Below are 15,437 nucleotides of genomic sequence, written 5' to 3' on the forward strand. Positions count from 1 at the left end.
GTTCCCCACACCCTGGAGTTCCCACACCCTGGAGTTCTTCCAGTCCTTCTTCCGGGTTCCCCTAGGCTGGCCCACATTCTCAGGAACCCATGAGAGTTAGGAGCTGAGAGTTAGGATCTGAGAGGCTAGCGCTCACTCAAAGGGTCCAGGGGTGTGAAAAGTACAGCAAAATTGGTTGGGTTCTGGGAAAGAGAAACTGAGAGCAGGTAGGAGTTCACAGCTTAGAAGAGACGGGGCTTTTGTTAGAACTTTGCTTTGGTGCTGCCTCATGACTGCCTGTGGGCCAAGGTAGAAAAATGAGACCCCAGAATTGAGGGGAAGCATAAGGGGCCACCATAAAGTAAAGTCTCAGGAGATGAGAAAGGACTCATTGATGGGTCCGGGGTGGAAGACAGAGGAGAGACAGGCTTCTAGATCCTCAAGTAGAGGATTCCCCAGGGTCCCTCCCCATCACAAACAGACAAGCTTACCTCACACTCTCCCCTCTCTGAATGTTTCCCCTCAGGGTAGGATCTTCTGAAGCCCTGTCCAAGAGAACATGGAAGAAAAATGCAGCACTAAGAAGCCCTCAACAAGAAACCCCGTAGCAGTTTCCAGGTCACAGGAGCCAGGGAAAACCCTCCCTCACAGTGTGGGCTCCCTTCTCTTCCAGCATTTCTCTATCTAAGTACCTCGCAGAACCCATTACAATCCTTTGAGTCCATACCTTTACTCTTGTTGGTAACAGGGACTAGGAATCAAGGGTTGAGCTCTGAGTTTGGTGGCTTCCTTGTAGAATGTCACTTACTCCTTCTGAACAGTTTCTTCTTCAGGAAAATTAGAAGATAGAAAAATACTTCTGGGCAGAGCTCAGAAAAGCATATCATGATTGTCTGAAAACCCAGTTAACATAAAGTTGTATCCTTCAGGAGTATAATATCACCATGGTGATATTTTTTGAGTTAGTGTTAAAAACTGACCCTGTTCTCAAAGAGTATAATCCAATGTAAGGAAGAAAACAAAAAGTGCAGAGGAAATGTGTAGGTAACACTGCTTATATTAATAGTACAAATAGTGAGGAAGTGGGCAGAACAGATAAAGTGAATTTACCACATCATGATGGAGGGTAATTAAAGGGATTTTAGGTTTCCCCAGTACTCTTTGGAGCAAATCCTCCTAGTGAATAGGAGGGAATGAAGGACAGAATAATTGGAGAAAAGGAAATGCCCCTGGTGACAATGTCAAGAACGAGACCAGACCCCGGATAAGAAGAGGCATGGCCTTTTCCATCCCCACTCCTGCCATCTCTGTACGAAGGATGACACACGAGCTCCTGCTCATCTCCCAGCAGACCAGGGTGAAGGAGGAGCTAAGGGCTTCGAACAGGAAGGCAAGAAAAGGGAGTTCAAATGGACCACGGGATAAAATTAAGAAGCAGTGGGGCTGAGTATTCTGGAGACTTGAGCATCTCTCCCTCCCCTAAGTGCTCTCTAAAGGTGAACTGCATTAGATCTGTGGAAGGATCTTGGTCTGACAGGGACAGATTCTTTCCAACTCCAGAGCACAGGACCACAGATCTCACTCTTTGCCACCCTACACCCTAGGGACTCCAAGGCTAGATCCTCAGAATTCAGAGACTAGAAGCTCCTTTCTTCCTTTTCAGTAAGTATTATCCCTTGGAAACACGCCTTGATCTAGGAGACCAGCTGACTAGTTCTAGAACAACCTTCGTGGGGTGTTCAGGACCTGGCTCAGTCTCTGCCTTCAGGGTTGCTGGGAAAGCCCTCAGTGAGGCCTGAGAGGAGGTGCTTGCCCAACTGGAGTACTAAAGGGTGAAGATTTCTCTCCCTGTAAAGAGCGTGCCTGTCCTGGCTGACTGTGGGGGAGGGGGTGAATCAGCCTGCAGGGCCAACTATGCCTTGCAGCCTAGGTGGCGCTATTTCTCTACTTTTTAGGTCAAGTTCCTGCAGGAACTTCCTCGAGGTCTCTAGTCCTGCTCCTGGTTTGCTGGCTTGCTCCTGTAAACCACCTTATATTATTTTTTTTTCTAAAAATACTCCAAAGCAATTGAAAGAGTCCCTTCTCCCACCAGCCAGCCCTGGCCCCAGCCTCGGCCCCGGGGAGCGGGCGGGTAGGCGGGGAGGTGGGCCACTGCTTTATTAAACACAGGGAAAACTAATATTTACGGAATAAAATTTATGGAGCAGCCACGAGAATTCGACCCTTTTATGTGTATAGAGAGTGGGGGTTGGGCCAAGCTGGGGGCCTCAGGGAGGGGCCCAAGCCAGGGGGCAGGGCTGGAATAGAGCCTAGCTAGGCCAATTTGTCAAGGCAGGGATTTCCCTGGAGTTGCCCTGGGATGAATGATTTTCAACTACCACCCCCTGCTTTGAGGGGCAAGAGTTTCAGGGCAAGACTGCCTGAGGCAGGGCCTCAGCCTCAGGGAGCAGTTTCTCTAAGGATGTGTTTGGGCCATATCCCCATGGGGGCAGCAACCTTAGGGGATAAAGGAGGCAGTAGGTGGGGAGGTCATTGGGCATACTGTAACTTAAACTCTTTAAAAAGTCACAGGTTCTTTTGAGAACATGAGAAATACATATATATGCTCTTAGGATTTTACTTACAATTTTAGGGGATTCACAAACCCCTGATCACCCTCTGATTAAAAATGCTTGCTCTTGAAACTGTGCTCTTAGGGCAGGGGGATTACTGAGGATGAAGAACCCTTTTTTCCTCCTAGCTTGCTGCTGAAGTCTTTCCATTTTCCACATGGCCTCATACCTTGAAATCTGGCTATCTAAATTACGCCAATGAAACTAAAGAACAAAGTGAGTCACCTGACAGATTGTTTTTACATAGTTCCCAATTCACTTCAATGATAGTCACCCTGAGGGCACAGACTGTGGCACTGGTCTGGAGGTAAAGAAAGTTATCAGCAACAGGGAATGAGCCCTGGTGGAGCTCTCAGACTCTGCCAGCAGGTAAAGGCCTGGGCATAAGACCTGGAGTCCTCCAAGGCTCCCATCTTGAAGAGCCAATGGAGAGTAGAACAGCCTCCTGAAAGGGTCACAGGAGAAGACTGGTCACAGTGGAAGATAAGAAAGAATGATTTTACATCCTTCCTGGAAAATGTTTTCAGTAATGTATACAATAATGCAGTTCAGAACTCAGCTGTCTGGGTTCAAATTCTGGCTGTTACTTATTAACTGTGTAACCTCTGATAAGTCATTTAATCCCTTCAAGACTACATTTCCTAATGGGTTAACAGTATCTTCCTCAAATGATGCTGTGAGGATTCAATGTCAGGCACTTATTAGAGTCCCTGGTATACATGAACTGCTCAATAAATGGTAGCTGTTTATTACTGCTGTTATAATCATTATTATTTTATTATTACTTAGATCATCATCTTCCCCCAAGACTCGATATAGGGACAGAAACACCAGTACCAGGTAGAAAGGACTGGTGAATGAGGAGGCATTTGACGATCATAAGTAAATAAACCAGAAAAGGCCTCTGTAGTTTCTGCCCCAACTCCTTCTTCTACCTAACAGCCCCCAGTGAACATCTGAGTTCTACTTTCCTTCCTGTCTCTCCAGGTAAAGTTTCAGATGGTCTTACCTACAGAGGAAAACCCAGCAGAGAAGGCCAAGGAACTCTGCCAATCCTGGTCTGCAAAATCATGCTAGATTTGTCCAAAGAATCAACTTTCTAACTGTCTAAGAGTCTGTGTATCTCACATAGCCTTTACATTTTTTCCTGCTAAGTACTATTCATTCTATAGGTTAATTCTGTTGGTCCCAGAGAACTCCTGTGGCTATTTCCTGGCCCCTGTCATCCTATCTTTTCTAGTTCATCTAGTTACTATGTTATTTGAAGTGGAGTAAAGGATGGGAAAGTAAAATTCCTTTTTCTTCCACTCTGGGAAACTAACTTGGCCTTAGTGCTTAGAGTTGTTTGTAATTTCAATCCCCTATTGTGGTTTAACCTGTTATCTATGCCTTAGAAACAGATTTTAAAAACCAAAAACAAAACCCTTATCAATTGGGCAAAGGAGAGAAGAAGCCATCTATTCTGTCTAGTGTCCACCATGGAGAGAGATCTCAAGATCAAAGCTCTTGAATGGAAGCTTAGTACAGGTCACAGAAGAAAAGCATAAGAAGAATGTGAAGGATTGGACTGATGGCCTAGACTTCTTCCAGAGACAACATGGGGTGGGATGCAGTTAAGTGAAGTGGGCTGGTTATGTACTCCATAGATAAGCAATCTGAAAAGCAGGGAAGTGTGAGTGCTTTCTATTCCATACTAAACAGAGAAGAGGGTCTCTGGGGAGCATCTGGGACTAGCTAAGGACTCTTAAGAAAGGTAGACTAGCCTTCCTAAGCATGTTGTGCCTTTTTGTTGACTTGTCCCATATACCTAAAGTCCACGGTAGATCTTGGGTCTAGAGACCCTCCACCTAAAAAAGGCGGTATGGGATACCCAGAGACTGGCTTCCACTCAGATGGAGAAGGCTAATGCCTGATGGGTTGGGGGCAGGGTTCCCTCAGTTAATAGTACCCATGCCTGTCAACATGAACTTCAGTTATCCTGCCCTTACAGTGGAGCCCCTGACTATATAACTGTCAGAGAGGCTGCTGCCATGGGAACTCCTTTCAAAGTGACATTAGAAAACTACTCTCCAAGTCCATCCTCAGCAGTTGAGATAGTGACAGGTTAACTGAAGAGCCCCCTTGGCTTCTTCCTCTTGACCTTTAACAGCTGAGGTCTCTGCACAGGGCTTGAAGGAACCTAGAAAAAAAGGAACCCAAGTTAATAGAGGTTTTGAACAGTTCTACTTTAGTTAGGAAAGGAACTTCCTTCCTCCCAGGGTTCTGGTTAAGATAGCTGGCTGACACATGAGCTTGAAGTCCATGTCAGGCAGTGAATGTGATATAAGACTTTATGCAGGGATGCAGAAGGCATCCCTTCTCATCTAGGAAACAACCTCCTAGCCCATCACTGGAAGTATAATAAGGTATAAAAGGAGTAAAGGTCCATCATTCAGAAGAATTGCAGAGAGGAGACAGTGGGGGAAGATGCAAAAGACCACGACTCTCCATCTAGAAATCCACAATTTAGACGCCTGGTCACAAATACCACGCCCACCCACCCAATGTTGTTAGGGCAGTGTCAACTAGGTGACAATTCCAGGAACCACTGGCTTGGGGACTATAGGTACAGTCTCTCCCAACTCTTGAAATGCCATCCAGGAAGCTGCTCGTGACTTACTGTGGGCTCTTTCTCAGGCTCTGGGAGCGATGGTGCTAAGGAGACTGGCTCTTCTGGCTGGTTCAGAAGTTGGCTATCAGTTCCTTGTGAGGGGGCACTGCTTGAGGTCTGGGGAGCTCCTGAAATCGAAAAGATCAAGGGAAGATACTGATAAATGTCTTTTTCTTACCAGGAAGGCATTTGCATTTAACAAGTATTCTGACAAAGGCCAGTCCTTGGTACTAATATGTAAGCAGACACAAATCCATTTCCAACTAACTTTGGAAAACCCTGTTTCTACTATAAAGATACCCCAGGCCAACTTTAACCACATAGGACAAGAATCTCCTTGACTCAAAACAGCTAATTGTTCTACATATTGCCTGCCATGTCTCAGGTGTAAGGATTAATCTTTCTCCTGGTTCTCTCACTAATTCTCTTAAGCATCAGTCTCAATAATACTTTCTGCAGTGATGGAAATTTTCTGTATCTACGCTGACCAACTTGGTAGTCACTGGCCACCTGCGGCTATTGAACACTGGAAATGAGCAAATGAGGAGATGAAATTTTCATTTTATTTAATTTTTTATTAATTTAAATTTAAGTACCCACAAGTGGCTAGAGCTACCATACTGGACAGCACAAACCTAGACCCTGATTCTAACCCCAGAAAGACCAAGTACCTCTGGAGCTACTTACCAGTGCCTTGATGCTTCTGTCCCACTTGGATCTCTTGTCTGGCGACTGCCATATACAGACTCTGTAGATTCATGACAAAGGGTCTTCCATCACCAACACTGCATGCCTCTGGTAGTTTCTATAGGGGAGAGGAGATGCCATCATTGGTTACATGGTATTGCTAAAGAAATTTGATATCCCACTGGCAGAGCTGGCATCAACCTCAAAAGAATTTATACAGAGAAGTTAGATCCAATATAGGACGTTCATATCCAAACCTATTGGGACCAATATAAAGACCTCTTGGGAGATCTTCTCCTCTGAAAGGCAACTCCAAATGAATATTTTTATTTTCCTCAGTACTCAGTCTATTATGTTTCCCCATGAATACCTCATAGGTCTCTAGGTTCTTTCTTCCAAAAGGATGACCTCTTAGAGGACTATTTTAGGAAATTATCTTCCCTAAATTTTCCCTGAGCTGTACAGATAAGTATTTTAATTAAATTCACTCCAAAACTTCTGCAGTAGAGAGAAAAAAAGGATGAAATCCAGGAAAGGGGAAAGAGAGCAAAAGGGGAATGACAGACTGAGAGACGAGAATAAATTATGGAGCTGTGACACTCAGTGAAAGGAGACGGGAGAAATAAAGTTTGCAAAGCTCTGGAGGCTTGCCTGCCATTTTATATTCCATACTGCAATCCCACTGTGCTTTACTGTAAGCCATGGACTCACAAATGTGGTGATATTTCCCCAAGGTGGGGAGAAAAATCTGCTCTTGCAGGGGGGGGGGTGAAAAAAATCTCACTCTTTTAATGTATAAAGCATATATACGCAAAGAGTGCATAAACAATTTTGGTATATCTGTGGTATTAAAATTTCCTGAGGGGAGATGATTAGGAGAAAATGTCTTAAAAAGGTTCCTCCAGGAGGTGATAATGAAACAAAGTTTAGAAGTACTGCTATAATCACACTATATTTATCTGTTTCCTTTAGTGTAGAATGAACTGTGGATTTAAATCCACAGCAAAATGCTTTGCCTAGTTCAAGTTTCATACACTTGGCTGAACTGAGTCGAAGTAATGGCTGAAGACTGAAGAAAGTGCAATAAAAATCAGATGAAAGAATATGGTGTCCAGTGGACCCAAACCTGGCTGTACTTCAGAATCTTGGAAAGGGCCCAGAACTACTTCATCTGTCCCTATGCATTCAAATTGTCATGGTTCCCAGCCAAGTTAGCAGGTCTCCAAGGGGAAGCCATGCCAGCAGCTCACATGGGAACAAACCCAAGAATCCTGGATTGGCCCACATCTCATGTCAAGGGAACTTTCTCTGTGCTACAAGGGCACTCATTTCTGAAAATCACTGTGGAAGAAGGCTGGAAGAGAGAAAGTGGGAGAAGCAGTGAAGCAGAATCTTGAAACACAGTCAAGATTACATGGCTATCTTTCCATGAGTACAGTGGTAGCTGAAAAACTTGTTGATCCCCAGGAAATGTAACATAGATTTCTACTCCAACCTTACTCACATAAAGACTATATCAGCCACGGACTTTCATTGGAAACCACAGACAATGAATCAGGAGTCTTGAGTGCAGACTTTGCTTCCAGCAGTAATCACGCTAGGAGTGCAACAGCCCCTTCAGCAGTATTCCCTGAGGAATGAACTGAAACTGACCATGTACATCTACCTTACCTCGCTCTCCTTCCTCAGTTCAGCTCTCCAACTGCCAAGCCACCTCTTCCAGCAGAAGGTTCTCTACTCTATGGCCAGAGAGCCCTGATAGCAGAGAAGCAAACAGCTTCCCCATCCTCACAGCTCACATCTCTAGGATCCCCCTTCACACTGCCCAGGGATTGTGGCCTCTCTTAGGGCCATCCACACACGGCTTAGTAGGCACTGTGCTGTCCGTACAAACGGGCTAGGCAGAATCTAGGCAGGGCAAGGTCATCTCCTCCTGCCCTTTCTATGAACTAAACAGACTCATAAAATTTCCAGGGTGACCTTTAGCCGACTCAGGTATTAAGCCTCAAAATGAAGTATCAGAAATAAATGGCCACTAAAGCTAGTGATGTCCTGGACCTAAGTCCAAATCCAGAACCTTTATCTTAGCCCTTCTATCCTTTCCCTTCTCAGAGAGGTCTGGTCCTGCAGTTGCTGCCATCCCACCCAAGGATCTAGTCTCAGAAAAGTACTAGGAAGAGAATATTGGTACATTGCCACATATTTACTATGTGCTAGACACTATTCTATGTATTTAAATGCATTAACACATTTTGTGTTATTCACTGCTATTTCCCTGGCACCTAGAACAACCTGGCCCATAGGAGAGGCTCAACAACTATGCGTGAATGAAGGAATATGGTAGGCATGAGTCCGACTCCATCTTGCTAAGGCAGTCACAGCTAGTGAGTGGTGGAACAGGATTAGAATCCAGACAGTCTGGCTTCAGGGCCCACACATATGATGACTACCCTATTTACTTCTCTGAACAGCAGAATTTTAGACTAAAGGGCAGTACAGCCTTCCCCAGGATTACAACCCTTAATCCCTCACATCACAGAGCATCTGCCTATATTCCCATCCAGCTCAGGAACAAGCTTTCTCAAGGGACAAGAAAAAGGAGTCAGCTGGCCCCACGTGGAACCCTCGGGGGAGGGGCAGAGGAGGGCTGAAAGGCTGCGTCATCAATCCTATTCTAGCCATTCCCCATCATCACTGATTCCTTGGGCATCATTCTCAGAACATGCTAAGGAAGAGAGGTGGAGAGGCCTGAGCCTGGGAAGGAGGGACATTAGCTCCCTGTGCAGGACAATGGTAGGGGCGAGCTTGGGCAGGCAGCGGAGATCAAAGGGAGAAGCTGGAGTCAGGACTAAGAAAAGCAAACAGCAGTGCCCCCTGCTATAAGTACACCTGAGCCAGGAGCAAGGTGTACCAGCCACAAGCAGGTCACTGCCCAGAGTGGGGAAGGGAGAAGAGCCAGGTCAGTCTCCTGTATAATGTGTTCATCTGATTAACTCAGAATCAATTCTACTCAGCAAAGAAGCTATTGAGAGTCTACTATGTGCCAGGCCCTGTGGGACTGAGGAGGGAGAAGTGTACACCCAGTCCTTCCCTCCTCAGAGGACAGAGTCGGTACAAAGATAGATAAGTCAGAGGCCCCAACTCAAAAAAAGAGTTTATATTCATATGTGGAAGAGAGGCAGATTCAGGTCTCTCTCACTTTCTGAAAGTTTGCTTTATGCCACCTTGTTTTTTGGAAAAGCCTACATTAGTACCTGTTTTCAGTAACTGGAAGAAATTCAAAGATTTCCGCTTTAGAAAAACAGGTCATTCAGGGAGGGTATAGCTCAAGTGATAGAGCATATACTTAGCATGTACTAGGTCCTGGGCTCAATCCCCAGTACCTCCATTAAAAAAAAATTAAATAAGTAAACCTAATTACCTCAGCCCCCCCCCAAAAAAAGAGTGCCTCCTAGAAAGCAGGTCATTGCTTCTTCACTTTATGCCATTTCAGCTTACAAAAGGTTTCATAGAGAGTTCTACTTTCAGAGAGCAGGGGAACCTGTATATTTGTGTTTTTTCAAGCATTATAACAGAGTTATAAACAAAGGGTAATAAGAACCCAGAGAAGAAGAAAGGAAGAAAGTCCCACTGAGAGTCCTGCAAAACACTTCGGAGGTGGTGATGTTGAGTTAAGCCTCGCAAAGTTAGACAATGTGGTGGAAGTATTTGAGGCACAAAGGTGTGAAAAGACAGGACAGGTGGGTGTATCTCATGGAAAAGCAGACTGGAAGGCTAAATTCATATCCACCAGACTGCAAAGGACTTTTCTGAATCAAGGATATGTCCATGGGAATTCCCTTTGCTTTACAAAGTAGCTTTTTCTGCTATACAACTGCTTGCCAAGGCTTCCTTGGCTTCAAACTATTACTGATACGACAGTGAGGAATCAGAAGATTCCTCTAGGCTTCCCTTTTTAGGTTTTCTGCTACATTTAGAACCTCTTCACTACTTACTGCCAGTACTGTGACTCTATCATAGCCACAGGGTCCACATCACTCTCCTGTCTCCCACAGCTATGTTACTCTCCAACATCCAATTCACTAGGACTCTGGCCCCTGCTATATGGCCATATCAGAAGCATTAGAAAAACCAAAGTTACAGAAATCACAAAGGCCACTTTATTTCCCCTTCATGTCCCTATGGCAGCCATCTTGGTTCCTAGGCCCTAAATGCCCATCCTTTTACAATAACTCCCATCTTCACTGAGTCTAAAACTCACTCTCAGTGGTCTGGAAATCCCAAGACCCCCTCCTACTCTCTAATCCCAACAGGATCTGCTGGAGCAATCCCAATTGCCACTTTCAACTAGAAATAAAAGGTCTGATCTCACCCCTACTCCCCACCCCCATCTCACCTCCTTTCCTCTGAGGCTGCTTCAGAAAACAAACTTTGAGAATCCTGGGTAAGGAAAGACTGGCCCCCGATATACTGCTCATCCTACTCAGTATGGACCCACAGGTGACACATACAGGTTTAAAGATAGAAGAGAAAGGAGAAATGAGCATGCTGGAGCTCCTGGCATCAGCCCTGAATAGGTCTTTGGTTCCTGCACCAGCCCCAGAAGCTGGCACAGACCCAAGGCCCTAACACTGACTGTCACAATATCACAACCTCCAGGGCAGGGCCCACAGTATGTGACCTCCTAAGGGTAAGAATCCTCTCCTCCCTCTTGCAGTGTGTTAAACTCTGCTATACTGGATACAAACTTCCCTCCCTAGGGGGTTCAAGGCTCAGGTTAGGAAATCATGGTAATTTTCATCATTAGCTCTTCTTAGGGGTAAGAACGCATTAGAAAACCCTTCTAAGGTCTCAAATTACTAAAGGGTTACCAAAATAAATAGAAAAAAAGAAAAGGAAAGAAAAATGGTTCAGGAAGAGGGCTCTAAGAAGAAAGACTCTTCAGAATAGAATTCCTCCCCCAACCATCCATTCATTTGGTAAATATTTACTGATAACCTCCAATGTTCAGAATGATGTGGATGCTGGGGTGAATAAAAGAGATAAAAATCCCCTGCCTTCCTGAAGTTTACATTTTAGAGAAGGGAGACTAAGGACAGACCCAGCTAATTGAAACATATACTCTATCACATGGTTTTAGCACCACAGAGAAAAACAAATCAGCAGAGGCATTATGGGAAAAGGGCAGGAATGTGCTGCAATTTTAAACAGAGGTCAAAAAAGGCCTCACTGAGAGGTAACACTTTAAAAAGACCTAAAGGGAAGTAAGAGAATGATCCATGTGGGTATCTAGATCAAGTGACCAGATTCCCAGTTTGCCTGGGTCAGTCCCAGTTTATGCTTGTTGTCATTTATTAATAGAGCTCCTTTTCTCTCTTACAGGTGTCCCAATTTGGATGATAAATTAGATGGTCACCCCATAACAGAGGAAGAGCATGGCAGGTAGGTGGATATGAATCTGTGTGTTTTTTTGAAGTCATGAGATAATGTAGTATATGATCTTTCATTCTGTAAGATTGGAAGCTATTAAAGTTTATAAGCAGAAGAGTGAAATGGTCTGGTTTACATTTCAAAAGATCGCTTTGAGTATAGAAAGACAAGAAGTGGGCAAATTTTTTAGGAGTCTGCTACAATAACCAAGTAGGAGACGAAGGTAGCTGCAGCCTGGGTGGAACAGTGCAGGTGGTGAGAAGTGGTCAGGTTCTGGATATATCTGAAGATATGCCCAATAGGATTTGTTGATGGGTTGGGTGTAGGATGTGAAAGGAGTTAAGGATAACTCTACTCCAGGGCATAAGGTAGATGTTACAGAGAGATGATCCAGAACCCTAAAATAAAATCCCTAAATCAGAGATAAACTGAAATGGCCCCTGGGTCCATAACACAGACTCAGCTTGGGTAGTAAAAGAGGGAGAGTCAGAGGGAAAGGTGAACCCAAAGCCCAAGGAAAGTATCAAAAAGGTTTAAAAAGAGAAAGCTGAAAGTGGCTTCTCAAAGAGGAAGAAGCAAAACTATCCAGGAATTGGGGGGAAATTCTCAGAAAAAAAAAAAGAGAAGTAGAAATGCTATTTAAGTTCTGGTTTTGGAGACTCAAAGATTTGGATTTGTACGTAAGGTCTTCTAATTGTCAGTTGTGACACTTTGGGCAAGTTATTATAGTTAATCAATGTCATTTTAAGAAAGAGAAAGAAAGATGGAGGGTTGGGTAGATCTGGGGGCTGGGGAGCAGACTGAGACTAACATCTACATCATAGAGTTCATAAAAGGATTAAATGAGAGAGTAGAATAAGTACCCAAGAAATGTCTGTCCCCTCCCTCTGAAGGCAAAGGAGGCTCAAGAAATACTCTCATGCTCTACTGCATAGAAAAGCCAGGGTCTGATCCAGTTATTAACCTTGCCCCACTGCATCCTAAAGAATATGATCTAACAATTCAGTGACTAGTCAAAGCCCAGGTCAGGGGAGATATGATCACATTACGCTGTGGGTAGTCACTGTCCACCATCACCACACAAGTCCAATCCTCAGTCTCTGGTAAGGACCAAGGCCACATGGCTTTTGTATCAGAAGGTCCTGGCTTTAAATCCTGGCTTTGCCAGTTAGCAGTTATGTTACCAACCTCTTTCAGCCCCCGTACCCTCACCAGTACAATGAGGAGATCAATATCTACTTTTATGAGACTGATAGAAGGGTTACATGAGATAGCACATGTAAAGGATGTCTGCTCCATATATGTTATGTCTCCTTACCTCCCCCAAACTGCTGTTGTTGCCTCTCACAGATCTCCTTTACTCTCCTCATGTTCAGAACCTAACCAAGAGGCCAAGGTTTCATTTTCATTCTCTTCATCCTCTTTTTTGGGTCGGGGATGGATGGGTATAATAGTGGACAGTAAATCTTCCTATTCTAGAAGCACACAAAGCACAAACAGCTACTCCCTAAAAATTTTTAGCTTAAGTATTTCACACAGCCCAACTTGTCCAACAATGATTCTACCAGGAACCCTTTGTCACCACTGTTTCCTGCTCCCAGTGTGGGCTGTGCAAGAGGTTTGCTATGGCATGCCCATTTTAAAGGATATACACTCAGTAAAGGGTATCTGAAAAGCAGAAAAATGTGGCCTGCAGAAACATCATCCAAATAGTTAGCCATATATTTTTGATGGGATAAATCTCACAGTTTATTCAGAGTCTGAGATTAAAAAACCCAAAAGTTTACATAAAGGACAGAGAAAGAGATGTGGTGGTGATGTCCGGGTTTTTAAAGGACAACCAGTTCACTCTCTCTTCTCCTCACTGGAAGTTTTTCCATAGCAGCTCACTTGGATGAAGTATTTCAGGCAAGATCCAACCCCAAGGGGTCCCTCTGTGTCGTCCCTCACAGAGTAACCCTCCGAGTCCTCTCAGTTCACTGATCACAAACCTTGGTGACTTGGGAGAGACCCAGTACTTAGAGGATACAAAGCATGCTGCCCTTGAGAGTATATGTGAAGTGGACAAGACAGCTGACTTGCTCCTGTGTTTGGTCTGGTTTGGTTTTGTTGGGTCTGTGTCGCTGCACAAGGCCTGCCCTGACCACCCTGCCCTGCTGTGGCTGACCTCGCTATGCTCTCCCACTGGCCTCTTGTTTCTGCACACCCAACCACCCACTCTGCACTGAGCTCTGCTAAGGAAACAACACAGACAGACCTGAATTTCATTTTGTGTGTGAGATCCTGCAAATTAAATAGAGTCCACCTCTGGCCTGCCCCCTTTTAAAACAAGGTGGAAGAATGGATGCATGCACACATTCACATATTCAAGCATGCATGCGTGCAATCCAGTCAAATCCCCACATCACTTTCTTTGTGGCTCGCCCTTCACAATAGGATAATTTTGCTACCTCAATCTCCCTCACGGTGCTGGAAATGCAATTGAGATAAGATAGGTACAGAGTTCAAAACAATTTGAGATAAAAGTCCAGACTTTTCTGGTTCTGCTTGAGGCCTAAGTAGCTCCCTGAACTGCACAGTCAGAAGAGAAGGGAGATGGGAAGAAAGACTATAGAGGTCCAAACAGGAGGCTTGAATAACGTTAGTAAGATTAAGATTTTGGAATGGTTTCCAACATACTAGGTACTAGTCTAAGCATCTTTATTTATTTTACTATTTTGTGGGGAGAGGGAGGTAGTCAGGTTTGTTTGTTTATTTATTTATTTTTAGAGGAGGTTCTGGGGATTGAACCCAGGACCTTGTGCATGGTAAGCATGCACTCAACCGCGTGAGCTATGCCCTCCCCCTAGGCTAAGCATCTTAATGCATTATCCAATTAATCTCCACAGTAACCCTGTCAGGGAGGCACTAAAATCATTCTCATTTAACATATGAGAAAACAAGGGCTCAGAGAGGTTATGAAACTTGACCAAGGCCACAGCTAAAAAGTATGATATTAGCTACTGACAACCACTAGCTAAGTGTTCAGGGAATCATTCTTTGCATTAAGGTAAGAAAGAGGACCACTCTAAATTTTACATGGTTGTGTCACTGCTTTTTAAGGATAAAAAGACTGCTGACAGGAGCTGCTTGTTTTTCTTGGAGAAGGGGTGGGAGTAGAGAAAGAAGGAATGAGAGCTGCTATGGCACTTTCTGAGGGGCTCTGGGGATTCCTGCCACCCAGGAAACCACTTTTGACCCCTCAGCCCCTGTGCTGCCTGTTAGTTAGAAAGCCATGGTTTGTGCTGGGGCTGTTCATTAAAATCCTATGTATTTTCATAAAAGCAATAGAATTCATTAATATTAGTTGACATGGTTGAAATAAAGACATCTTCACAGATAATCAAGAAAAGTATAGGTAACCCTTCTCTAAAAGGTCATAAAATTAATATATATCCATGTTTACCAAATAATTAGCCTCTATTTTGTAAACCATAGAAATCATAATTCTCAGATCCTTATATCAGAAGAACAAGAACGTTTCTGAATTTTTGTAATCTGTATTTTGATCTAGGATCATACATTTCACTGTGAAAGGCTTTATTTAGACAATTTATGAACTTAATTAATGTATGTTAATTAATGAAACTGAATAGTTTTTTTAATATTTTTTAAAAAAATGGGGAAGTAGAAGGCCCAGGAAGCTGAACTTCAGAACATACACTTCAACCACTACACTATACTGCATCTTAAAATCACCCAGTGAGACATCTAGTCCTCCCTCCCATCCCCCACCTCTCACTCCCCAGGAGGAGGCTGATTCCTGCTCTGAGACCTAGTGGTACTAGAATGTAACTCTCTCACTTTCTTTCTTAAATCTTCAAATAGCTCAAGAGACTGATAGAGGGGAAAAGACAAAACACCCCCTGCCCCAGAGAAGGAACGCTTTACTTAACCCCTTGAGTGTCCTCTAACTAGAAAATCAGAATAATGAATCTCTGGTATGGGGAGGCTCCAGACGCTAAATCTCCTTTTAAAACAAGTACAGCCCCTCAAAGTCATAGCAGGAAGGCCCCTCAGCTCTGCCCCAAAAGAAAAAT

The 15,437-nt window shown here is 44.1% G+C and overlaps 1 protein-coding gene across 4 annotated transcripts in view; it reads right to left on the bottom strand.

Moving 5' to 3' along the window:
- Positions 1-1,018: 1,018 nt before the first annotated feature.
- NHEJ1 (non-homologous end joining factor 1) overlaps positions 1,019-15,437 on the bottom strand; it is a 78,168-nt gene continuing 63,749 nt past the window's right edge. For all 4 annotated transcript variants that reach the window (XM_072961682.1, XM_015241736.3, XM_072961684.1 and 1 more), the window contains 3 exons: positions 5,929-6,046; positions 5,251-5,369; positions 1,019-4,770 (listed from right to left, as the gene is read on the bottom strand). In XM_072961682.1, the coding sequence (XP_072817783.1) occupies positions 4,696-4,770; positions 5,251-5,369; positions 5,929-6,046 (312 nt within the window). In that variant the 3' untranslated portion in view covers positions 1,019-4,695. The remainder of the gene's footprint in view (positions 4,771-5,250; positions 5,370-5,928; positions 6,047-15,437) is intronic.

Source organism: Vicugna pacos, chromosome 5 (assembly GCF_048564905.1).
Source record: "Vicugna pacos chromosome 5, VicPac4, whole genome shotgun sequence".
Lineage (NCBI taxonomy): Eukaryota > Metazoa > Chordata > Mammalia > Artiodactyla > Camelidae > Vicugna > Vicugna pacos.